The sequence below is a fragment of the Pelophylax lessonae genome (assembly GCF_965119305.1).
Source record: "Pelophylax lessonae genome assembly, chromosome: 2".
Classification (NCBI taxonomy): Eukaryota; Metazoa; Chordata; class Amphibia; order Anura; family Ranidae; genus Pelophylax; species Pelophylax lessonae.
Genome location: NC_138769.1, coordinates 446,044,387 through 446,071,766, shown reverse-complemented (window position 1 = coordinate 446,071,766; position 27,380 = coordinate 446,044,387). Strand labels below are relative to the sequence as shown.

Below are 27,380 nucleotides of genomic sequence, written 5' to 3'. Positions count from 1 at the left end.
TTTTCCAGTGTCTGGTATTCCTGTAAGTGGCAGCAAACCCAAAATGTAAAATATCTACTGTGTCCCTCAATGATCAAAAAAGAAATACTGTTTTTTCATTAATATTTCTAAATATCACTTAGCGTGCACAAAAAACGAAAATGCTTCTAACCTTCTGGCAGAGAAACTCTATACTGTACATGTGAATCACGCTTGCTGGCACTGAAACCAAATGAACAACTGTACTCTATTTTAGGCACTAAGAAGTATGTTTATGTGATCCTTAGGATGAGAACAAGCAGCACATAAGCAGATGAAATTACACCCTCAGTCTTTACTCAATAATCTATTAAACACATTTCAGAAATTACAGAAAATATAACAGATATAATACAGCTTCTGATTGCTAACTTCTCTACCATTTGGTCTTACAGTAACATAATAAACAAAGTTATTTATATGACATGCTGCAGCTTGGATACAGAAATAAAACATTGTCAATCCAGAAATAAAGTACAACTCATAAGGAAGTAAAGTAGTAACACACTAACTGCTGTGTCCATTATCATACAAGACATTATGAAACATTTTCAGGATGAAGCCTTTAAGCTGATTTCATTAATGTTATTTTATGTGTATGAAAATGGTATGTCCTACTAAGAGGAAGAGCATTCCTGCCAAAAGTGAGAAAAAGATTCCGAATGGAGCTAACATAAACGACCACCCATAACGAATATCCACTGTGTAGCCTGGACAATCCTCTTGTCTCAGATCCTGGTAACCCTTCACATCTGATACACTCTGTACCCAGATGACGTGCATGATAACAACAAAGGTGAAAAATATACCTGAAAAAATGATACATTCTCAGTTATTATAAATACCAATACATAATCATCACAACCCCACCCATAATAAATATGTACATTTCAAGTACTCATTAAAAAGAGGATCTATTTCAAACAGTGTTTACCCTGCTGTGTTTTATTATTAAAAAGTCTGTAAAAAACAGCCTACTTTATTGAATTGGCCATATACTTTCTTTTTCTGTTTATCAATGTCACATGATGTAGGAATAAGTGTCTGAACAGTAACTATCTTTCATTGGAAAATCTTGGTGTGCAGTAGGAGAGGGAAAATAATATGATTACATTTGTGCATATCAAGGTTTTAGAACAGGGAAAAAATTTTTTTTTTTTTTATTTCACAGGTAAGGACATACAATAGTTTATTTGAAAGCATTACAACTAGTATGATATCAGTTGCTATGCATCCTGGGGAAAAAATGTAAACTTCTGCCAATATTTTAGTGCTGTCTGTGTCTTTGTTAGGCAAATGTTTTCTAACTAACAGAAATGAGGAGATGTGGCATCATTGATAGATAACATAACAAATGAAGAGAGTGAAAATCTCCCCTTAGACCACCTGTGCAAGTGGCAACTGTGGATGGTTTGTTTTCACCTAACTGTAGCCTCTCTCTTCCTATTCAACAACAATGGATCTCTGGTACAAGTAGTGAAGGAAGACCACCCAGTAGGCATACAAAAAGCAATGAAAAAACAACCTCAGTGAAAATTGATTTGATATTTGATATTTGTTAGCTGCAATTTGACTTAAAACATGATAACGTGTAAAGTTTTTTAAAGCTTTGGAGTTTCACTTTTGTCATGGCTGATGTATAAGATGGCTACAAAAACACTTAAAATATACCCTGATAGTTTTTTTTTTTTGTTTTTTTTTTGCTGTCTGTGCCTCCCCGAGAATCATCCTCTTTATTTGTCCGGTTTAACATTATCATTGAAAATGAAAGTAAAAGAAAATCTAAAATTTTGGGTTGTCCCTAGAAAAGAAATAGAAGGGAAATCTTCCAATGGGGACACTAGTTCTGGTGACCTGGGGGTCTCCAAGAAATTCCCTTAATTTGCAGTGATTTTATCTCACCTCCTGTTTGGTTATGGGACAGGAAGTGAGGGGGAATCTCTGCACCTGGACACAGATTGCGAGAAATAAAAACTGACAGAGGTTATAACCCTCCCTTGCTCTATTTAAAATTTAACACAAAGTTTTGCCTATAGTTCTACTTTAATGAACTAACCTTCCAATATCGGGATGAAATATGTTATTATTTAAAGTCAGAAAACTCTTTAAACATTAATATTTTGTAAAAACTCCCACAAACGGATTAGGTCTGAAACTAAAAGGCTGTAGAAACTGAAAAATCTAAGCGTACAATTAGTCAGTAGTAACTTATCCAAGTATTTTACTATCCAACTATCTCAGCCAGCTAAAGAGCTAGAGCCAAAGTTTTCCTTTACACATTCCTCTCTGCATGTGTCTGTTCAGTGACCAACTAAAAATAATTCAGCTTGTAATATTTTACTACACCGACTTATGGGTGGATAGCCAGTACTAATATGCTTGTATAAATATTTAACAAAATGCATTTGTACCTTGTGCATAGAAAAAATTGAATATGAACACTGTATATTATACAGATACTTTAACTCAAAAATGTTGCCAGTCTTGTCTTTGTTTATTGATTTGGTTAAGGTGGACATTAGAGATTAGTGTGGTTCGATGTTTTTTATTAATTAGCCATACAAGTAGCAATTTCAGAAAAATATCATCAAGCTCTGGACTACCTTTTTTGCAGTATGTTGAACAATCCCCATGCTCCTGCTTAAGTGGCAATTGTAAGAAAAAAATTGATTTTCTCAAATAATTTATGCCTTATTTGCACATATGGTTAGGGACTGGGTCAAGTCTGCCTATATGATGATTTATTGCTTAAAAGCTAAGGCTGTCACACAATTACACCAATGACATATATGTAAGTCATCAACTAACCCCTCCTTCTTTTGGTCATCCTTAGTAATATTATATATAGGGGCCAAATTTACATTAAAAAAAAAAACAAGAAAAGGGCTATACAAATTATGCTGAGGGCGCCAATGATCATTTGATTTAAAAAAAGCAAGCACGGCAACTAAAACCGATACAACTTAGAAGTACATAGCCTGGTCTCTTTTAGTAGTAGACCCTAGCCCAATAGTATGTAATTGCAACTACATGTTTTATACAGAGAAATGTGGCTCTTGTTCTTACAGCTAGTGACTGAAGGATGTGGCCATGCAGTACATTTACCAAGCTTAATTGCAATTTATGACTTCAGATTCTGCTTCCTCTCGTTCTAAAAAAACTTTTTACATTTTGAGGTTCACAAGCACTTTTTTAAAGTTCTAGATAGAAAAATAACATATACAAAAAAAAAAGGGAAGTTAAGCTGTAATAAAATACTGGCAATGCTAAAAAGAATACATGATTTCAAATTTTTTCCAGCTGACAAAATGCATGTTTAATCAAATCTGTGTTGTATGAATTACACTAATATGAATATATCACTCAACAACTCTTTGATACAATATTTTGAAGTTTAATACCATCACTATTAATTAAAACTGATATTTAGAAGAAAGCAATCAACTGTTGTTTTTGAACATGCATTACAGAGGAAGTGCAAGATTTTGGATGGGATGAAATCTTTAATTAGAATGGCTTTTAAGCAAATTTCTTTTCATATGAATTAGTGGTTTTCTTTTTCTTTATTTTTCACAGTGAACTGCAAAAGGTTTTCTTCCTGTCATGCCAGAGCTAGTGGAAACATGTCTAATGAGCCAAGACCCCAAAAAGATGTTGACATTTGATTAAAAAGACCTAAGATGTAAACAGATAATTCATTAATGATCTTTCATGAAATGTTAAAGACTTTAATAAAGTAATGAGTGTGAACTTTAAGTCTTCAGTTTTAAAATCAACGTGTCACTTTCTACTCTGTTTATTTTAAAGGTATTTTTATTTTATGAGCAGCTAATATGCATAGTGGCATTGCTAACTTACAGAAATATTCTACAAATTTAATAATGTTCAGTTTACACCTACAATAAGAAACTACAGAACAGTTTTGTATTATTCAAAGCCAATATTGCTGATGCTGAAAAAAAAAACACAGCAATGTCAGAAATTATATAAGACAAGCAAAATCATTATTGCAGCATGCATGGCCAGAAAATTTATGGGGCCTAGTTTCATTGCAAGTACTCGTAATTATTTTTGAAAATGCAGATGGAAGAGAACATAACTGAGGTGGACATAGCATTCCCATCAAATAAAATCACTTTATTTTACACTTGTCATGTCAATCCAAATTGCCCAATCCCTAGATAGTACATTCTGTGGCTTTGTAGTAAGAAGTCCAAAGAGGTCCAGGAGATAGGGCTGTGTTCCCAAAACATTGTTGAAGATTTTTCAAATATAGTTGTTGTGAAGCATTTCAATATTTTCAACATATATACTGATACACCAGCAAATTCGGGGACTTGTTTTTAACTTGTATTTCAATAAAAATACCCCCGGGACATTCAGGGCTAGTACATTTTCATAATGGATAGCCTCTGAACTGTCCCAGGTTGCACTTACCTTTTAGAAGAAATACTTACCTTGAAAATGTCTTGTCCAGCGCTGCCATCTCAGGTGTGGGCAGCTGAAGCCAGCGCGTCCTCTTCGGCGTCCTCTTCCGTGTCCTCTTCGGTCCCACAATGCCCTGCACCGGCCCCGCTCTTCACTTCCGGGGTATGCGTGTCATCTCTGCACAGCTTCTGGGCATGCCCAGAAGCTGTTTAGCAGGGAATGATGCGCCTGCACCAGAACTGATGAGCGGGGAAGGTGCAGACACATTGATTCCTGGGAGCGATGACGTTCAGCTCCCAGGAATCAATGCAAGCAGGAAGTGACGGTGCGGTCCGCGGCCGCAGAGGGAGGAAGTGGAAGAAAGGTAAGTATATTTTCTTCAATATCAAGGTAAGTAATTGAAAAAAAAATAGTGACTATGCATTTCTTTTTTAGGTGACACTGAGCAAGCGGATGGACCAAAGTGGATTTTGAGGCCGGAACTCCACTTTTATTATAAAGTGTTTTTATATTAAAGGAATGATATTGTTGCCTCAACTGAGCTTCCTTTGAAAATGGTATTTTCTTGTCTGCCTCTGGCTTCTATTCTCTCTAAATCTCCTAATTGAAGCACATATGTACTGTAACATATAGAAGCAGAAAAAACCACAAGGGGTTGTCAAAAAGACTGCTACATCCTAATGACCCTTTACAGACCTTACCAGCTCCCCACTCATTATTCAAAACATTTGGGGTGTTCTCCTGCATATCCATAAGGCCTCTTGCACACTGCAGCTTGAAAAAGCTCAGTACAGCTTCTTTTTTTTTTTTTTTTTTACTGAGCTAAAATACAGCCCATTACTTGTAATGTGCTTATGCACACAGGCGCATAAACAAGCAGTGTGCATTCTTCAGTAAAAAAATAAATAAATCTGCCTTTTTGGGTAGTAATTTACTCCTCATATGTGCAAATACGCATAAATGCGCACAAATGTGCGCAAATGTCCATTTACATAATGTGCAGAACAAGAACGTTAGAAAAAGTTTCCGCACATGTGCACGAAAATGCGAGTTAGGCTTCTTTCACACGGTCCGCCTCCGCAGGCGGATCCGTGTTGCTCAGCGGGGATCGATCCGCGATCCCCGCTGAGCCGGGCGGATGACAGCTCCGTCTCCGCTTGCAGAGCGGAGAGGGAGGTGTCTCAGCACCCGCTGCCCTCTATGGGGGATCGGAGGAGAGCGGACCGCTTGTCCGCTCTCATCAGATCATCTCCGCTCCGATTACTGAACGGATGGAAAAATAGGGTTTCCATCCGTCCAGATTTCAGCACAGGATCGGATGCGGATGGCAGCGAGTGTCAGCGGAGGTCACCTCCGCTGACACCCGCTGCCCCATAGAGCTGCATGGAGGATCCGATCAGATCCGCCTAAAAAACTGACAGGCGGATCTGATCGGACCGCCCGTGTGAAAGAGCCCTAAATAAGCGCAAATACATACAAAAAAAGTCTGAAAAAGTAGATGCTCAAACAGAAGTATCATGTACAACAGGCCTAAACTGGAATAAATCACTTTTTTCCCCACTTAACTTGCACACTACTGACCTAAACCTCTGTCCCATTCTACAACAATTAAAGCTGAAACTCTCATTCACTTCCTCTATTACCAGCGGGGCTGCATTAATCTAAATAAAATTGTCTTTCTACGTAGGTTTAATTATATTTTCCAGCAGAACAATAAGATGAAAGTATAATGTCCTGGTTAAGGTGAAAGGAAGGAACTACCTTTGGGAGAAAAGAGACATTAGACCTTTAGACATCCTTGTCTCTTTGTAGAATAATAAATAATTGTCAAAAAAAGAAGGCTGCCAACTCAGAAACTCACCTCACAAGGGTAATGGCAATAGGGAAGACAACCTTGTGATTGAGTATGGAGAGAGGAATATCCCTGATCAAAGAGTGGTTTTTGAAGGGCCAACAGAACCAATGAGGTCCAATGAAGTCCCAGGTGGGTGTAAAGGTGGAGCTATATATGAGCAATAACCTGTACAAAGACCTTTACCAAGGAATGAGAAGCAAGCGGTCTTTGAAAGAGAGTCACTGGAGCCAAGGTCTGTAATTTATTGGTGTTCAAGGTCAAAGGTAAGGATATGTACCACTGAATATTTGCTGTGATGGAAACTATGCTAAATATTTTTTACAAGTGCTTGCATAAAAGTGGATTTCCTTACCTTTAGGAGGATAGGACTAACCGTTTCAGAGAGACCTTTATCTCTCAGGACCTGGGCTTCAACAGCCATGCCAATAAAGTCAGCAACTGTGGTGCAGGGTGGAAAAAACAGTCCTTGGCACAGAAGATCCAGACAATCTGGAAGTGCTATAAGAGCCCATAGAGAGCCTGTCAGGAGCTTGATGAGGTCTAAGCACCACATCCACTTTGGTCAGTTCAGTGCGATGAGAATAACCAGAATGCCCTCTGTTTTGATTCTGTCGAAAAGATGAGGGAGGAGCTTTAGAGGAGGAAAAGTGTAGATCAGGTGGAACTGATTCCACTGAGTTCTCTATAGAATTTACTGCTATGGTTAGAGGATCCCTGGACTTGGAGACAAACCTGCCTGGTGTGTTGTTGACTTAAGAAGCCAGGAGGTCTACGTCAAGTATTTCCCATTGGCTATGGAGGCCTAGAAACCCATTTGGGTAAAGAGACTATTCCTCTGAATCAGGACATTTTCAACTGAGGAACCCTTCTTGTCAAATGGCTATGCCTGGATTGTGCATGGCGAGATTGTGAAGTTCTGCCCAAGCTAGAATCTGTGGAATCAATAGTAGCTATGCCACTTCAAACCTGCCCTTTCCCATGTATCTTCAGCTCCAATCAGGTGCACAACCTTCCCCACTCAGCTGTGCCACTTTTCAAGTAGAAAAAACAGCTTTAATATAATAAAAAGAGGATTCTCAAGCTATAGTCTTGCCTGCCTGCCCACTTCCTGCTCTAAAGGGCTTAATCAACAAGTTTCCCCATATGGCAAGGAACATTTGGTTGCAAGCTTTGAAGATTTTGGAGTCCAAGGTTTGTGATGGACTTGGACTTAGAAGTCTGGGAGAAATTAGGGGAATTCCTATCTTCAAAAGTAAAAGGCTTTGCTCATGCTTAGCTTTCTTTTTTTGAGGCAAAGGAGTATAGCTTTGATAAAATTGTCCAGAGAGACACCACAGAGGCATTCTCCACAGTAAGCACTTTTTGCGGACCAATATTTAAGCTTTTAGAGTCCTGTACATATGCAAAGTATATCCACAAGTCCATCAACACAGTAATGCAGAGTGACAGGTTTGAGCGCCAATTCTTCTAAAACCGTAACGATTAGCTAGGATCATCTCAGGTGCTTTAATCATATCCATACTCCAGAGGTTTGGCAAATGGACATTACAGCAATGACAGGGTTTCAAGTCAGGGCCTATTGAGGAGAACAGTGCCTTAAAAAGGGTTTCCAGTGTCTAAACAACTTAATGCTTAAACACTGAAAATGTTTGTTTTATTCAAATTTGACAAACATTCAGCTCACATTAAACATACAAAACAAAAATAAGTTTATATCAGCATAAACAGAAAAGGAGAAAAAGGGCAATTTGCAAAAAATTTTAAATAATATATACAAGAAAAATGAACTCGAAATCATTATTATTATAATTGTTATATTTAAACCCTGGAAAGCCCTCAACAGAAATGGTAAATGTTTTGCTAAGACAAGAAATGGTTGAGTCCACAATGGGAACAGCCCACTTCTTAGTAAAAACCTCCTCAATAGGGGTGTTGTTCAGCAAAACTCTAAGGAAAATAGGTTGCAAACAGAGTTCACCACCAGTGTGCTGTCACTGCTGTAAGTGTATCCATCTTCACCCAGTCTTCCTTCAGGGTTTACGCACTCTGGTCATTTGAATGGCTGGACTGGGATGAAGTCACTCCCTGGCATGCATACAGGAGTCACCATTGCAGTGCTATCTGGAGTTGCAGTGTAATTAGTGCTTAATCCAATGCTAGTATTAGCTAAACAGTGCAAGTTTAAGCTGTTTCAAAGGTGCCTACAGGTAAGACTTTTTATAGTAAATCAGATTTTTTACTTTACTACTGCTTTAGGGATGTTAATTCTATTATTAATTTTAACTGATGTTTTCTAAAGGGGTTCTATGGAAGGATGCAACTCATTTTTATGTTTGGGAGTTTTTAACAACTGCCCTGATGAAGTTCACCAACAATGTAAATGAAACACATAGGCTAGTTAATCCGAAAGTACAGGGCATCACACTCCCCACCACGTTTAATCAAAGAATGCTTTGCATTCATTAACAAAACGCAAAGCATTCTCTGAATGGTGCCCCTGTTGAGTGACTGATCTCTTATGTTCAGAATGCAGCAGGGAAACCATTCAACATGGGACCTGAAAGCTGGTGGAAATCAGTGCAGTAGCAATGTCTACTACAGTGATTTCCAGCATCTAGAGGGGACCCACAGGCATGGTATATGCATAGATACATTGGTCTAAGCTGGACCTATGTTACTTTGTATAAAATGCCATACCTGGAATTCTTCTAAAAAAATGTTTAGAAAGTAGCACCCAAAATATACTTCCTTTATGGAATTATTGATATACTGTATGCAGTCATACCTCTCTCAAGTTCAAATAGAAAATGATAATATCCTGCAAGTTTGGGTATTGTAAACATACTAGGCTAAAATATCTGTCAGGTTGTCAAATTAATTACACACTGACCAGCAACATACAAAGAACAAAATTGCAAAAACATGATTCAGTGGTATTTTACTACCACCGCTTTACCAATTCCACTTCTTTTCAGCATCTAAATGATCTCTAGAACATGTCAATGGTCAGGGTAGCTTTTTGCTTTATTGCTTTTCATTCTTTAGGAAAGGCATCAGCTGTGGCACTGGAATCTCTTATTACAAGGCAGCCTTTACGCTGCCTATTCTCCCACATTTTAGGCTACATCGGTGGCATGACATACAGACTGGTAATAAAAATTTGGAAAAGTACCCTTTATTATTTTTATATAACTTTCAAAAAATTGCTAGCAGTAACTAGTGTTACTGTGTTAGCAAATCAGCAAAGAAGCAGGTGTATGCGCCATAGAAGTACTGAAGCAAATCACTAAACCCAACAATGATCATCTCTCCAAAAAAAGTATATGAACCCCTTGAGTTTTTGTTAACATCCTCTATAATTGTATCCTTGTTAGTATCCTGTATGCACATTTCCTGAAGAAGCCATGCGGTGAAACATGTGGAAGAAAATGCAAAGAGGACCCTGTCAATACCCTCACAATAATTATAGAGGATATTAACAAAAACATTTTTGTGAAATTTTCTATGGATTTTTAAAATGGATTTGTAATAAATATTACTACATTTTTACTGTTATGTTTGGCTAATTGGTGTAGCATCTTTGAAATCTCCCTCTTATCTAATACCCATTTTGTACTAGAATACTCAAGGGATGTGGTGCTGCTAAAACTTTTTCCTTTCACCCCCACATATACTTTGAATATTCTTTAAGCTTGTTACCCTAAGAAGGTAGGTGCTCTTGCTCCTGGTAGACTTCTTGATAAATAGTATCCATAGTCAAATCCAAAGAGACATTCCTTGAAGGCCATGTAGAACAAATGCTTTTTATACAAGAATTCAAGTTAAGCACCTTAACCAAGGTGTCCATGCATGAGTACAAACAAGAGAACCATGCAAACGCAAAACTGGAAAGCTTTTAGCAGACTATCACAGTTGAGAATACAAATTGCAGTCATTTGTACCATACGCAAGGGATAAATCCCAATAGTGTAGAGATTTCATTAGTTAGTCCTGTTTTACAAGGTACAGCCACAAGCAGGCTGTGACATTTCCAAGTTTTGTAATGAAGTCACAGAAGAAAGAAAACACTTTGTTATAAGCTTGTTATAAGCTTAGAGGTAGAATAACCAAGGCCAATATTAGAACACATACCAAAGGTTACCAATTCCACTAATCCAAGCCTAGTGATGAATGCCACAATGAGAATAAAAAAAAACTCTTTGATTTGGAAATAATAGTCACAGGTTGAAATTTGTCAGAATGATTCTTCCTTCAGTAGAAATACAGCAGAATCCACATCTAATACAGATTTGTGGAGGGATCATAACTGAACCAGAGGAGCCCAGTGTGGCTGTGCCAGATTTATAAAAAAAGGGGAAAATGGAGGTTAGTTACCCATGGGTCAGAGGGGGTCCCCAGGAGTTAGCTGAACCAGACCAAAGGAGCCCTTTGAGACAAGAGCCAAGTGAGACTAAGTCCTGCAGTTTCCTTGTATACACAGAGTGATCCCACATCAGCTTGCTAGAGGTAGAAGTGAAGACCAAAACAAAGCTAAGGGTTAAGACCCAAATTAATCCCCCAACTGCCCACATGTACCGCAATACCAAAGACAATCAGCAGGCTTACAATAGGGCTCCAGACAGTTCTAAAAAATACCTCAGGACTGTAGAGTCAACATCTGCATCGGGGTAGGTGGTAGGTGTTGCTTGGGATCAACCTCACATAGGAAACTGCATCAGCTTATGTAATTAGTCAGAGAAGGCTTTAAATCCACCCCTACAAATACAATCTGACTGTGGTCTGTTACTCTGACTTTGGCCTGCAAAAGCATGGGATGTTTTGCTCTATAAAGCCCAGATAAACTGTGATAGTTGTTCATATGTGCTCCATCCTGATTTGGAGCTGCATCATCAATAGCTAGGGAGAAGGAGGTGATGGAGAAATTAAAACATTAACAATTCCTCTTGTATAAACCAAGCAAAAGAATAAAGTAAAGAGGTGCTCTCCCTCGTGTGGCCAAACTAGTATAGATAATGAACTGGGAACCTACACCTTTTAATTAACTGGACAACTGTCCAGGATTTCCATAACTGGCCCGAATCTACCAGTAGGTGTAGATGGCTGGATAAACTTCCAAAAACCAAAGACTGTCACAGGGAGAACACCTGAATAAAACTGGGACAGTCTTTGACTGATTGCAGAGGCTTCCAGCATTTTCAGTATCTGGCATTAATCTACCAGCAGTAGCTGTAGTTGATAGTAGAAAAATCTTCTAAACAGAGAACAGCAGAGTTGAAGAAAACATTTCCACTCTCCTGAGGATACTAGCAAAAAAAAAAAAAGACTGCACAACTGGTTGTGGGAAGCTTTATCCTGTGCTGGCAGTTTTTTTGTTACCAGTGCTCATATCTTCTGGTTAGTGGACAAAAGAGAAAAGGATAATTTAAGTGTTAGGAACTAGTTGCTGGAGCGAGAGCACCCCTGGCTGGGGATATGGCATGGGTTACACAATTGGTAATGAACAAATGAGCCAGAAAATAAAGGATGGGGACACGTCCTTATTGGGTGTTAATGGTCCATATGTCCTGGGTTGTACCCACAGGAGAAAAGGGATTCCTTTGTCATACACCTGTAAGGAAGCCTGCTTGAGAGCAGAGGAGACTCTGTTAGTAGTGGGAGAGAAGGAGAGAGGAGTAGAGGCAATCTTAGTGCTACACCTAGATTGGTGCTGCTCCTCTCTCCTTCTACCCTGAAGGTTTAGGCCTTCCAGTGTCCCTCATTGTATAAGAAAGAACTATGCTTTTCAGCTTCTCCTATTTTGTTCATTTTCCCCTCTCACCTTTTGTTATTTCTCTTCCATCCAGTATACCTCATTTATTTGCTATTTCAATTTTTGGCCAGAAAATAGATTGCTTACACCCTGCTTCCTGCAGAAAAGTGGGCTAGGCACAATAGAAAACTTTAGTCTCTGCCAATTGAAGTTATACAGCTGCCACTCAATAGGCTCTGGTTTATGTTTATAAAGCAAGGTTGAAGTAATGTGTATAAGGTTGTTGGCTGAGTGCTTTACACATGTTAACATTTCACTTCAGTAAGTAATTAAAGTTGCTATGGAAAGGGGGAAATGCAAAGTAATAGACAATTTGGCAACATTTCAGATTTTTCCCCCCTAAAGATGTATACAACATAACGCTGCTCTCACTTGTGTTTAGTTGTGTACAGAACTGTGCAGTGTCAAGGGCAAACCAAAACAAACAGACCTCTTCCCAATCAAATAAAGAGCCAATAAACCTAATACGTAAACTGCCTTGCACAAAAAACATTTATTGTTATGTAAGTATTAGTTCCAATAGTTTAACCAAACTTGAGTTCTTTTCATATTAACATATTATGTGTTGGAGAACATTGGATCTCAAACATTATGGAAAAGAGACAACAAGAAAAGACTATCTGTAGTGTCCTCCTATATGATAGCTTTGGAAGGACGTTACATGTTTATATGAAAAATCTCTAATCATTCATAATGCCCAAGGTCGGTTTACTAAAACCAGATTGTGCAAAACCTGGTGCAGCTGTGCATGGTGGCCAATCAGTTTCTAACTTCAGCTTGTTCAATAAAGCTTTGACAAAAAAGCCTGGACACTGATTGGTTTCTACACAAAGTTGTACCAGATTTTGAACTGCACAATTTTAGTAAAATTAACCACAGTATATTGGGTCTGTCTACAAGCTTCTACATGAACTGGCTGCTGGAACAATTTTTCACACAAAACAAACATTCAAATTTGTGCCTATAGTGGGAAAACTTTCTGCAGATTTCTCTTTCCTTAAAGCAGTCATCTCCAAACTGTGGCCCTTTGCTTGCCTTTATCTGGCCCTTGGGGCACCATTTCATCCATTGACATCAATGATAGAGCACCGATCAATGATGGGGCATGGCACTGATCCACCCACTGACATCAATAATGGGGTACCAATTAATCCACTGACATCAATGACGGGGCACCATTCTGCAGATTTCTCTTTCCTTAAAGCAGTCATCTCCAAACTGTGGCCCTTTGCTTGCCTTTATCTGGCCCTTGGGGCACCATTTCATCCATTGACATCAATGATAGAGCACCGATCAATGATGGGGCATGGCACTGATCCACCCACTGACATCAATAATGGGGTACCAATTAATCCACTGACATCAATGACGGGGCACCATTCCATCCATTGAAACCAGTAATGGGACACTGTGCTATCAACTGACACCAATGATGGGGCACTATTCCATCCACTAACACCAATGTTGGGGCACTATTCCTCACACTGACACCAGTGATGGAGAACTATTCCTCCTACTGACACCAATGATGGGGTACTATTTCTCCTACTGATAAAATGGATCACAATTCCTCCTATTAAAACCAATGATGGGGAATTGTTTACTTCCACTGACGCCCAGGGCATTTTTACTCCCAGTGGCTATAGGCTGGCGCCCATAAAGCCTAAAGGACAGTAAACTTTGGAGACCCCTGCCTTAGAGAACGGGGAACAGTGGAGACCTAAAAAAATCCAACCCAGCTGATCTGCTCTCCGTGAAAAAGATGTGGCAAGGTGAAGTGTGCTGGGGTTAAGGAGGGCTTATAGACAAACAATAGTTGTGTTATCTTAATCTAATTAGCTGAATCAGGAAAACTTCTTAGGCCTATTGCACACAGGTGGCCAAGGGGCAGCAAAAAACAGGCAGTTGAGCCATAGTTTTACCATCATTGACCGCCCACCTAAAATGTAATATACAGCTGGAGGGGGCTGTACACATGCCACATTACTTTGCATTGCACTGACGACAAATATAACACAAATTGTTGAGCTGAGAGGCTGCCCTGCCTGTCAAATTTGCTGATTCAAGTCAATGGGGCCATGCCACAACCACAAGCAAAACTCATTGCTAGCAGGTGTGGCACATTAGTTCCATACAAAAGAAAAAAAAGCAAAATCAATTTTCAGAGACTGCTGCAGTATGAACTTCTGGGATTTTGAATAATGAGCACCTACCACCAGACATTGCTTCCTAGATGGTTGCACCCACTATTATTTACCAACAAAGTCAAGTTTTATCCTCATAGAGGGTATGTCCAGCACAACTGCAGATTGATAACACAAGTATCCTACAAACCCAGGAAACGTATTTAGGCTGAAAAAAGCCCCTCCTCTTGCACATACACTCCCCATTCTTTTAATACACAGAGGAGTCAATTCTCCTCCTCAGCATGGAACTATCTGCCCTTTACAGGCTACCTTTTAACCTTGGACTCTCTGGGACTGTTTACCACAACCTTTTTAATCAAAATCAGAGAAAGAGTTTTTATGTTATGCAAAGTGTAGGAATTACAGCAACTGTGCTGCAATTTTTGCTCATCTACTTGCCCTTCAAAAAACTGCATATCACAGTGGGGCAGCTTTCTGCACCCAATGCAAGAATAAGAAATAAGTGAGCTACGTGTAGAGTGGTCACGCTTCGATTCCCCTATTAGATACCTACAGGTCGCCTGCTTCAGAAAACATTTCATGCAGCTCAGAAATTGTGCAATACATTGCCAAAGGGAAGCACGCAGTGCCTCTGAATGAATGTATGATATGTCACACATGTCCCCTATCAGTTATACCGCTGTACTGAAAGCCTGAGTTGCAAAATCATGCTTCTATATACACGAGGAACATGGTGTATAATATAACAATGTATATAAGAGTATCTTGTAAGCTTAGTAAAACTTTGTCTTTCACTTTCACTTTTTATGCCAACAGACACCAGGACAAATAGGGAGAATTAATACTCCTAACAGGGTTACAGACAGCAATAAAAAAAAAAACTGACAGGTATTATAATCTCTCCTCATTTAAAACTAAAAAACCTTTTGCCTTAAATTATAATATAAAGCCAGCCATACATGCTAGGTTCAGCAGAGACCAGCCAAATTCTGTATCATGTATGGGCCGGGAGGTTGTGCAAATGTCAATCTACCAATCGACTTCTGTACAACCACCCTGTCGGATTTTCCCTGATCAATCAGCGCTGCCTGCTATAGCTGGTAGGGCTGATCAGTGTATTCTGACAGCAGGGAAGTCTTTCCGCTCTCAGAATACATTCGCTTATCAGGGAGAATTCCCTTATCCACATTGGGTGTATAGATAGGGGAATCGATTTGGGTTTTTTTTTTTGTCCAACCTGCTGGTTGAACATAAAAAAAAACTGATGTGCAAACATATAACCCCCTGCCCCCCCCCCCCCCTTTCTTACCAGAAGTGATAAAAAGACCCCCTCCGGCTTTATAGAGCCTGTGGTTTGTGAAAGGAGCAGCACATATGATAAAGAAACCTCCTGCGACAACAGTCACTATGCCAAGGAGCATAAATATATTCCAAAATCCACGATATACTAAAACAAAAGAGAAACACAAGGTTTTAGTTAATTATATAAATACAGGGAAACATCTGTAACCATATAACATTGCAATCATTAGTATTCCACGCACAAAGCCATAACCAGTATGCTTCAAAAATGTTCTTATTTCAACAATTCTTTCATATGTCGCTAAGCAAATATTTAATCCATCCTGAGCAATCGGGAGCATATGACGCTTTTAAGACTACTTTTATTCCACGCCTCCTTCTGATATTTCTACAGGTTAAATATTGAGCTTTTCTGTTCAATGTAATTATTATAAGTTTAGGATAATCACTTTGAACAACATTCTCCTAAATGGTTTTTCTGCTATGAATTACAAATAGCGTGGGTACTGTTAGAGGAGATCTATGGTCACAGGATACACAGCATACACTTTCACTATAATATCAGCATTGTAATAGACAAACAACAGCTATTATTGAAAATCAAATATAAGCTTGTAAAAGCAATACATACCTACTGCCGAGTGGTACATTGTAGAATTACTGTTATCTCTACTCCTTGGAAATGGAGACAGGTAAGCATGAGTGCAGTTCTTTGTTGGGGCTTGATTGGCTATATAAATAATAAAGAAACAAAATATTTTTGTAATGAAAATAAAATTGCTACTTTAAATTTTTTTTCTTCCTGTTCTTATAATAAATAAATATTGTTATCAAGCTATACTTACCCTCATTGTGTTTCAGCACCGTGCCCAGATTCCTCCTCCTCCTCCTCAGAGAGAACATTGGCATTGCTTTGTGATCTCAGCCTGTCACTGTCACCCTACCCGAGGGTTACATGAGCATTGCTTAGTCCAAGAAGTCCCCCCCCCCCCTTCTGCCACCAAGAAAAATAAGAAGTACTGTTGGCATCACTGGACAGGCTAGAAGACTGCAGAAGAAAGTCCAAAGATTGTGTGTGTGGTCCCAGGTGGTGGGATCCAAAATTGCTGGTGTGCCACATTAAAGTGGTATTACACTCAAAAGCAAATATTTAATTATATTGCAGCTTACCATTTCTTAAATGTAATGGCTGCAAAAACATTTTAGTACCTTTATCCAATGCATGCACATTTCTCATCTTTACAAATGCTGCAAATACATAAAAAGGCCTGTGGATCCTGCCAGAACTCCAATGAACTTGTCACTTCTAGTGCACTCTGCCTCTGCTGCTTTGAAATCTCAAGCAGTGCTATCAGCCCTGCCCAGTTATCCTCCATGACCTACAAAGCATTTCCCAAATGCTGGCCCTGAGTTTTTTTTTCTGTCTTTAAATGCCCCTGCCTCTAAATACCTGTAAATGTCTATGTGTGTATAGCTTGGTAAATGAGCAGTTGCTCTGCTGACTTCCATCATCCAATCATGAGCAAGCAAAAACACTGTATTTTTTTCCTGCGTGTGATTGGGTATTTTTTGCAGATTGAAGATTTACCTCATTTACTTAGCTCTGGAGCAACTGCACTTGCAGCGTGCACAGTCTATTTGGCTTTAGTAAATCAACCCTAATAGGTAAAATTGAGGGGCCTTTAGGGCGTTTAAATGCCTTTAAAAGCGGTATTTAAAACGTCTTGTGTGCATAAGGCCTTTTACAGGAGGTGTGTTACTGGTCAGATCACCAGGGGAAAACAGAGGGGAAAAAGCTAAAAGAAAAAAAAAGCAAGTGAATGCAGCCACTACACCAAATAAGTGGTAAGCTGCAATATATTACATTTTTGGTTTTGGGTTTAATACCGCTTTAATATCAGGAAAATGGAAAAAAAATAATTAAGCACACCAAGTTTACATGAGCTTTTAAATTAATACTTGACAATTAAAATGTAAAATCATTTAGACTATTCTTAAATTTGGGGGAAAAAACATTTTAGTACCTATATCCAACGCACATTTTCCAATGTTAAGTCTCTTTACAAATGCTGCAAGTACATAAAAATGCCTTTGGATCCTGCCAGAAATGCTTCAACGCATCTCAACGCGTGTGCAATATGCAACTTTAGGAGCGTATTTTAAGCAGCTTTTCTCCTGCCAGGAGAAAAGGCATTCAGAGGGGCTAAACAGATGCATGAGGCCTTAAAGTGAATCTGTCTGTGTTTTAAAGCAGAGTGAGATACTTCACTTTAAGGCTCAGTTCACACTGCCACAACCTAAAAGTCACGGGACTTACAGTGCGACTTTGCCAGGCGACTTGAGTGCGACTTGAAGTCACTTTGATGCAACTTCAGGGAATGCCTGGGTAATTTTCCTGTAATGTCGGATCCAAATCACATCAATAAAGATAAGGATCCGACTTGGAGGCAACTTTCATTAAAGTCTATGGGCCTATGGGCACAAGTCGAATAGAGGTTGCCTTGAAGTAGTACAGGAACCTTTTCTAAAGTCGGAGCGACTTTAGTAGTGCTAATTAAGACAGCTCTTATTGACTAAAATGGGGTTTCACATGTCACGTGACTTGGGGTCTCACAAGTCGGATCCCAAGTGGCAGCAGTTTGAATTGAGCCTTACTGTAGGAATTCATGCTGCCCTTACTGAATGATCATAACTAAAAAAAAGTCATCAGTTTTGATGCCTTCTATTTTAAGTACTGATATGTTCATGGAAATTTGCACAGAAACTTCTTGGATTGAGAGAACACGACACTGCTCTGTGCCTGGACATTGCATACACATTTTCAACAGGGCCAAATCCAGAGAGAACTTTAGATCAAATGCTTATTGTGAACTCTGACAGACTTAAAGGTGGTGTAAAGGCAGAAGGTTTTTTTTTTATCTTAATGCATTCTACGCATTAAGATAAAAAGCCTTCTCTGTGTAGCAGCCTCCCCAACACCCCCTAATACTTTCCTGATCCCCATCTCTGTCCAGCGATGTCCAGGAGTCCCTCGACCGTCCCGGACTCTCCCTCTTGATTGGCTGAGACACAGCCACGGTGCCATTGGCTCCCACGGCTGTCAATCAAAATGAGTTAGCCAAACAGGAGAGAGAGGGGGGGGTTGGCCGAACGGCAGTTCTGTGTCTGAATGGAAACATGGGGCTGCAGCTCGACTCGGGTGCCCCCATAGCAAGCTGCTCACTGTGGGGGCACTCTATAAGAGGGAGGGGCCAAGAGCAGGAATGAGGGACCTGAGAAGAGGAGGATCCAGGCTGCTCTGTGCAAAACCAACTGCACAGAGGAGGTAAATATAACATGTTTGTTGTTTTTTAAAAAAACAAGACTTTACAATCACTTTAATGAGTAAACTGCTCTGTGTGTAAAAAATAATTTGCTAGTGAGGAATTCCCTTAAAGCTGTCCTATTTGCCACACTGGCTGTGATATCAGATTATCACTTTTGATTCATAACTATCCTAATATGCATACCTTTCCTTAAACCTGAAATCTGGGCTGCAAAAAATATTTTTTACAGAAGGGGCCCCCTTACTGGACCCTGCAGATTTCCTCAATCCATGTGTTTGTGCTGCCTCAAGACGCTTCCAAACTCAGTTGCATGCTCACCTCCTTTATGCACATGCTGAGGGACCACCCACAGCCCAATACGTGAAAAAGAAAAGGATGCAATGAAGCATCTTCCGATATCCCTAGAAATAATGAGCATTTTAAACTCTGTGGTAGAGGACCCTACAGCAAAGTTTTTTTTGTTTTTGTTTCTTTTTTTACAATTCTGGAGTTTAGCTTTAACCGAGATGATGCCTGCAGATCATCCAGGTACCGATTTTTAGAGCCAGCTGTTGGCTCTCTTGTAAGAGCAATCCTAGTGACCTCCCACTGCCTTCCACGACTTTTTCGGGCTCTCATGTCCCACCGGCTGATCGGATAGCCGAACAAAGCCTGGATCAGCTTTGATCAGCTCTCAGCTATGGTAACCCTGAAACAATGACCTAACCGGTTTACCCGGATGTCAACGGCGCCATTTTAAAAAATCAAAAGCATTCGAAAACACTGAAAGACTTTAAAGAATATAAATAAGTAATGGAAAAAAATTTAAAGTGCCCCGTCCCCTTGTGCTCGCACGCAAATGCTAACGCACGTGTCGGTCCCTCATGCACACATTTATCGATCGCCCCATGTGAGGTATCACCATGAATGTCAGATCATGAGCAGTAATTCTAGCACCAGACCTCCTGCTTAAATTTAAAGTGGTAACATGTAAAGGCTTTTAAAGCGTCACCTATGGAAATTAAAATGTACCTCGTTTGTCGCTGTTGCACGGGCGTGCACAGTTTTTTTTTTTTTATCAATAATTTTTATTGATTTATCAAAAGAATTGTATAGAAGGGAAAACAATTTTGCCAAATAAAGAAAGCAAAATACAAAGTTCAAAGAACAAGGTACACAGTACAAAGGACAAAAAGATAACAGAAAAGATCATGAAAATTACAGTACAGTAAAAACAGAAGAGATTAATTAAACAATTACATTTAAGCAATTACATTACATAACCACGTGGAAAAATTTCACATTATTCCTTTTCCATATACTCCATGATTTGGCAATGGTGATGTATTGCATTGCATTAATTGCTAAGAGGCGTTCAAAGGTATAATTCTGGTCCACCATTTTTACCCCATCAGAGAGGTTGGGGGTTAAATTAGATTTCTGATTTAGCACTAGTAAGGTACGGGAAGCGAGCAGAATATGGGTAACCATGGATTGGAACTCAGGTGGGTATAGATCTATTCCAATGTTGAGTATGGCTAAGGCCTGGTGAGGTTTTCTAAGGATCCCAGTGCACTGGACGAGCAATTGAAAGACTTGTTTGCAAAAGCTGGTGAGATTGTGGCAACTCCAGGGGGTATGTATAAGGTTGGCTGATTGCCCACAACTGTGCAATTTTAAAGCATCACATGTTTGATATCTTTTACTAGGCGTAACATCATTTATATTTTACCAAAAAATTGTATTATTGTTATGTATTGTGTTTTTTTTTTTTGCAAAACCGATGTGCAAATACCATGTGACATAAAACATTGCAAAACCCACCATTTTATTCTATAGGGTCTTTGCTTTAAAAAAATAGATATAATGTTTGGGGGTTCAAGCTAATTTTCTAGCAAAAAATATATATTTTTACATGCAAACAAAAGTGTCCAAAAAAGGCCAGGTCTACATCCAGTCACTCCCCCCAAATACTTGCCTGTCCATAATCCTGCCAGATCCACAACAGGCAGACCAGAGGTAGCTGCACAGCTGTTACTGAAAACTTTTTGGCTGGACCTTCACTTTTACTATTAATTCCTATGGAAGGCCCTCTATTTTTTGGAAAGGATAATTAATGACCTTCTTAAAGGAATTACCGATATTATGTTTTTCCATTTATGCACACAAGAGAGGGATCAACCATAGTCCAACTGTAATGGCTCAGATAAAAACACACACGGAGCGCCTCTAAGTGCAGTATTGGTTTATTAAAAAGAAGGCACACAATATTAGCAACTCACATTAGGTAGAGGGTCACAGGCTTAAAAATACTCCGGTGGTCCGTGGAAGTAGGCTGTGGGTTCAAAGTGTCCCAAGGAAAAAAGATGGAGGAATCCGAAGAGATGGGGCCGGGAGACGGAAAAGCCGGCTGGGCATCTTCCGGGTTCAGCTGATGTCCGGGAACCAAGCTGGAATGCAGCGTACACCAAGCTGGAATGCTGCGCATGCCGCGTGACGTCACCGGAGCTGGGAGATGACATGACGCATTTCAGAGCATGTGCCAAGCTCACAATGGGCATGAGTGCTCTTTTTTCACGTCGTGTCATCTCCCAGCTCCGGTGACGTCACGCGGCATGCGCAGCATTCCAGCTTGGTTCCCGGACATCAGCTGAACCCGGAAGACGCCCAGCCGGCTTTTCCATCTCCCGGCCCCATCTTTTCGGCTTCCTCCATCTTTCTCCTCGGGACACTTGGACCCCACAGCCTACTTCCACGAACCACCGGAGTATTTTTAAGCCTGTGACCCTCTACCTAATGTGAGTTGCTAATATTGTGTGCCTTCCTTTTAATAAACCAATACTGCACTTAGAGGCGCTCCGTGTGTCTTTTTCTCTGCCCTTATCCACAGAACTGACTTCCCTGTGTTTCGGAGCCAGCCCTTATTGCAGTCCTTATACATCTACCCCATCAGCACACTGACTGCTTTTCTTAGGACTTTTGCTCATTATTATGGACTTGAATACCTCCTAATTTTTTCAGGTATAATACTTTTTTCAAGTATAATAATTTTTTCATGTATATTAATGGATTTTATGTTCCACCTTTATGACTTCTATCAGCTTTTGCAAAAAACCATAAAGGCGTGTTCACTAAACTGACTAAGCAGTCAGTGAGCTACCCAAGTGTGGGACTTTAAAGGTGAATGGTGTTGGCACAGACAGATCAACAACCACTAGTATTAAAATCTTTAATTTCATTGCTCATTAAAAATCATACAAAACAGGTGCAACATGAAAATACAATACAACATCATAGACATCATATCTTGCGAATTCAGGAGGTATACAGAGTCAGAAAGGTCCTACATGTTTCGCCAACTCAATGGCTTCGTCAGGGACCACATGGCTTTTCACCTCTTATTATAATTCATCAGTTGCATTGTTGGTCATGTATACCCAGGAGGTACTAGACCATCCTCGGGATCTCTGGGGGACACTAGGCAATGAATGCCTGAACAGGCTAGCCGATACTGGACCGGGCCAAGACAGAAACAGATGGCGAATGTATCCAATTCTGATTTTAGTCATGATGGATGCACAAGCAGACTCTTCAGCCTGAAAGGCCGAGATATATTTTTACTGACTAAAATCAGAATTGGATACATTCGCCATCTGTTTCTGTCTTGGCCCGGTCCAGTATCGGCTAGCCTGTTCAGGCATTCATTGCCTAGTGTCCCCCAGAGATCCCGAGGATGGTCTAGTACCTCCTGGGTATACATGACCAACAATGCAACTCAGTTGAAAATTTGTCTCCAACATCTACATGTTGAATTATAATAAGAGGTGAAAAGCCATGTGGTCCCTGACGAAGCCATTGAGTTGGCGAAACATGTAGGACCTTTCTGACTCTGTATACCTCCTGAATTCGCAAGATATGATGTCTATGATGTTGTATTGTATTTTCATGTTGCACCTGTTTTGTATGATTTTTAATGAGCAATGAAATTAAAGATTTTAATACTAGTGGTTGTTGATCTGTCTGTGCCAACACCATTCACCTTTAAAGTCCCACACTTGGGTAGCTCACTGACTGCTTAGTCAGTTTAGTGAACACGCCTTTATGGTTTTTTGCAATATATTGGGGATGTGGTGATGCCGGTTGGCCAATGGTACCTCTCTGTCTATCATCCAAACCCTTTCTTTTTGTTTGTTCTATCAGCTTTTGTTTTCATCTCATTGGCTGATTATATATTGATATCAGACCCTTGATAGAGTTACCTAGAGCACTTGCTTTTTCCCTTTACCAACTGTAATGGCTCAGCCTGGCTTCTATTAATAAGGGACTCACTAAACAGGAGGGGAGAGCAGAGAACTACTCTTTATAAGTGTGCTTCTGAATCTTCATTGTATAATCACAGGCTAGTGAGAGTCCTTTCACATGCTGCTGAAGTCTGCTGGGAAAAAACGGCCTGCCTGTGTAGTCTGACAAGGTTTCTTTGACTGCAAAGCAGGCTAAACAAATTTACAGATTTTTTTGTCAGATCTGCCTATTCATTATTTTATCTGACTATTTAGCTATCTGCCCAGATTTCAACTTTAAACGACTTTTCCATGTGGTATTTCAGTTATTCTGTCCACTCCCTGTACTTTCCATTTATAAAGTTTCCTTTCCAGCAAAAAAGAGATGCATTATAATGTAGTAGGATATTTCCATGGAATTTCACAAACTTCTGCATAAGATCATATATTAAATACTAATACATTTTTGCACCCAACAATCGCAGTACAATAATACTGTCACTTATGTGTATGGGGAGAAAAAAACACTGCAATAGATCCTTGCCAATGGCTAAACTGTCATTATGTGGGTTGGATCTTTTTGTCTGATTTCTTTGCTGGGATTCTGCAGTAAGTGGGGATAGTGCATAACAACATGTTAGAATGCCTATTATATAATATACAGTGGGTTTGCATTTTTACTGGAAATTTGTCTTAGAATACTGTTCCTAAATTAATGATCAGAAGTTGTTGTGTACGAGAATAGGGCGCTCATTATTTTTTTTTTTTTTTACAAGGTAGAGAAGTATTTTAGAAAAAACATCCATATTCATTCATGAATACACCAATTAATGACATCATGGATGAAGGCTAGACTGGCTTTTTAAACATCTGCATATCGGTAAGTGTGCTGCTTCAAGAAAACGAGGGAAAAATATGTAGCTTGCATATTTATCGCTGTCCTTAAAGAACATAAAAGTGGATGGCTATCAATATGCTAAATATAAAGCTGCAATTTATTGAACCTACTGTGCCTGATACATGATATGAACAAGATGTGCTATTAAACAAAGATGAAGGGGTGTCTTTGAGTAAAAACAGATAAGCAATCAAGTAGCATTGTAGTTACATTTTACACTTAATCTTCTGATTTCTAAAATTGTGGTTCATGGTACCGACCAAGTAAGAGACTGCTTTCTGAAGAAACATTATGAGCTCAGAAGTAAGGGGTCTATTTTAACATATTCTAAAGAACCTCTACAGTTTTTACTTTGGAGGACAAAAATGTAAAATATTGCAGCTTACTAATTCTTAAATGTTTTGGCTGCATTTCATTTCTTCTTTTTAGGCTTTTTTTTCCTTTATTTTCCGCCGGTGGTCCTGTAAGAAGTCTGTATTTTTTCAGTTTCCTTTAACAGGCCAAGCTGTCAAGGAAAACTAGCATTTAGGCTCCTTCCACACGGGGTGGGCTCTGTTGGAGTCCGCCTGTACAGCAGGGAATCTGTCTGCTGAACCCTGCTAAGCAGGCTGGTGGCTGGTCCATGTCTGCTCCGCTTATGCAGAGCGGACACAGACGCTGGCCGCTCTCCTCTATGGGCAGTCAGATGTAAACAGACCACCTGTACATTTAGGCTTCATTCACACCTGAGCGTATCATTTTCAGGCGTTTTTCGGGTGTTTTTTGCAGGTGTATTGAAAACAGGTATTGACATCTGACCAAAAACGCCTGTAATCTGCCCAAAAAAAACTCATGTACTTTTTTGAGCTGCAGGCGTTTTGCCTCGGGCACTACAACACTCATATGTAAACAGGGGCCATTGGAATGTATACGATTTTGCTTGTTTTTGAACTTCAGAGATGAGCGTTTTACGGGCTGAAAAACGTTCAGGTGTGAACAGGACCTTACACCCGACTGCTGTCCGATCCAATCCGCCACATGGATGGGGAAGGGATCCCCATCGCTCTGTTTAGAGAGGACAGGATCAGACTGGATTGGATTTTGGCGGGTGTCAATGGACACATGTCAGTTAACACACACTGCTCCATAGAGGGTCCGTCTGAAAAATGGACTGTTTAAAAGGGGCTTTAGAGGGCTGAGACAAATAATTTAACACTGACAGGGGTGCTTACAAGGGTCAGCTTTTATTCCTTGATGTAAACCCTTTATTCCAAAAAGGGAAAAAAATTGTTTCTGTAACTGCTTAAAAAGTGTTAGCTGGAAATTAGCTTTTATTTGTTAGTTTAGTTCATTGAAATCTGCTAGTGCATCTAACACTACACTCTTCCCAGATTCACAAAGCCACTTTTCCAAAGGTGTCTCCCTTGCTCCTCCATTCAGAATGGAGACACTATAAGACTAAAAATGTGATGCTGGCTGGATAACCAGGTGAAACGAAAGGAAAAGTAGCCTAAAAAGAAAGCTAATAGGATTGGTCAGCTGCAATATACTAAATATTTGTTTTTGAGTTTAATATCACTTTCTGGCATTCACAATGATAGAGTCTGGCACAAGAAACCACCCTTTTTTCTGAACCCAATGTAATTTAATGCTAGAGAGCCATAGACATTCTATGATCTAAATCTGCACTCTTTCCCAGCAGTCCGTAGAACTAAAAAAATATTGATAAATGAGCTTCCAGCATTATGGAAGCCTGCCCTTGGTTTCAAGTCATAGGTAGCTTGAACAAACGACATTGTACAAAACTGTAAAACCTCTAAGTGCAGAAATATTAACCTCCTTAGCGGTATTCCCGAGTGTGGCTCGGGGTGATGTTTTAGTGTCATTAGCGGTAATGTGTCCCTGCTGCATACGGTGGCCGGATCTTTTGCCCGATGCTGTGAGCCCTGGCCTCTGTCTCCTGCAACGTAATGCTCGCAGGGGGGTAGAACCGGTGGCAAATTTGCAAATTTGAAAAGTAAAACACACAAACACACTGATATATTGTAATCCTATTGGATTACATTACAAAATAAAACAAATTGACATTAGTTTGCCCCCCAGTGCCCTTTCCTGCAGTTTTACTGTATATATATATATATATATATATATATATATAAAATATATATATATATATATATATATATATATATATATATATATATATACACACACACACACACACACACATATATATATATATATATATATATATATATATATATATATATATATATATATATATATACACACACACACACACACATACATACACATATATATATATATATATATATATATATATATATATATATATACTTTAACTTATATATAGTTATTTATTATATTATAATTTATGATTTTGTGTTTCAAACTTTATCATACCCGAGATGTTATAAAGAATAACGCACAGTAAAAAAAATGTAAATAGTTGGTTTGGGCTGCTCATCCTTAAGAATTACATGCAAAATAATGGTACCGCTTTCAACACCTAAAATCAGAAACAATCATACCGCCAGGGAGGTTAAAGGTTATATTTCTTCAAAAACCTTGGAACGAACAATTTATAAATCATTTATGATACAGAAAGCCCCCCGATAAAAACTTTATAGCTTATATCTCAAATACGTAATCTGTACTCATTTTGCCACTTTGCGATGTTGGCACTTAGACAGCAATACTAAAATGACCCATCTGAACTTACCAGAAAAGCTTAAAATGGTAATGAGATAGAAAATATTTAAATACAGGATAATCACAATACATAAAGAGGAAACACATTTTAACATTTTTGCACACACAGATTGTTAGACAAAATAAATAGTATCTTACTGATCCAAAAAGCTGCCATGCTGTTGTTATCTGGTCCTACATCCATGGTAAACCAGCATCTCCAAAAGAAACCCTCATGGTGCAAAAGGGCTGGATCAGACCCCTATAAAAAATGTACAGCATCAAATATAACTGGTTTGTTGTATATTCATATACAGTACTAAATATTTTACATTTAAACACATAATAAGTAGGAGCAGCCACTTCTGAAAAATAACAGGCATACAACAAAACAGTAACACTAACCTCAATCCCTTGATTTCCTGAGCATTTGTCAACTTCTTTGGCAAGAAGCCAGTAGTCTGATCCAAACGCTACCAAAAAGACTAAAATTCCAAGAGCGCCAAAAAGACCACCAAAAAATATTCCAATGCTTAACTTCATCATCAGTCAGAAAATTTTCAAATCAGATTTTCCTCGTCTGACCAGGAATATGTTCTCTAGCAGTTTACAGCCAGCAAACAAGAAGACTAAAAGATGGGTAGGGG

General features: G+C 39.2%; 1 protein-coding gene across 1 annotated transcript; it reads right to left on the bottom strand.

Annotated features, from left to right (window-relative positions):
* TMEM182 (transmembrane protein 182) lies at window positions 1–27,380 on the bottom strand. The gene is made up of 5 exons (XM_082246077.1): window positions 27,139–27,380; window positions 26,893–26,995; window positions 16,191–16,289; window positions 15,567–15,704; window positions 1–827 (listed from the first exon to the last, which is right to left on the bottom strand). The coding sequence occupies exons 1-5, from the start codon at window positions 27,277–27,279 to the stop codon at window positions 604–606; spliced, it is 705 nt and encodes a 234-aa protein (XP_082102203.1). The 5' UTR covers window positions 27,280–27,380; the 3' UTR covers window positions 1–603.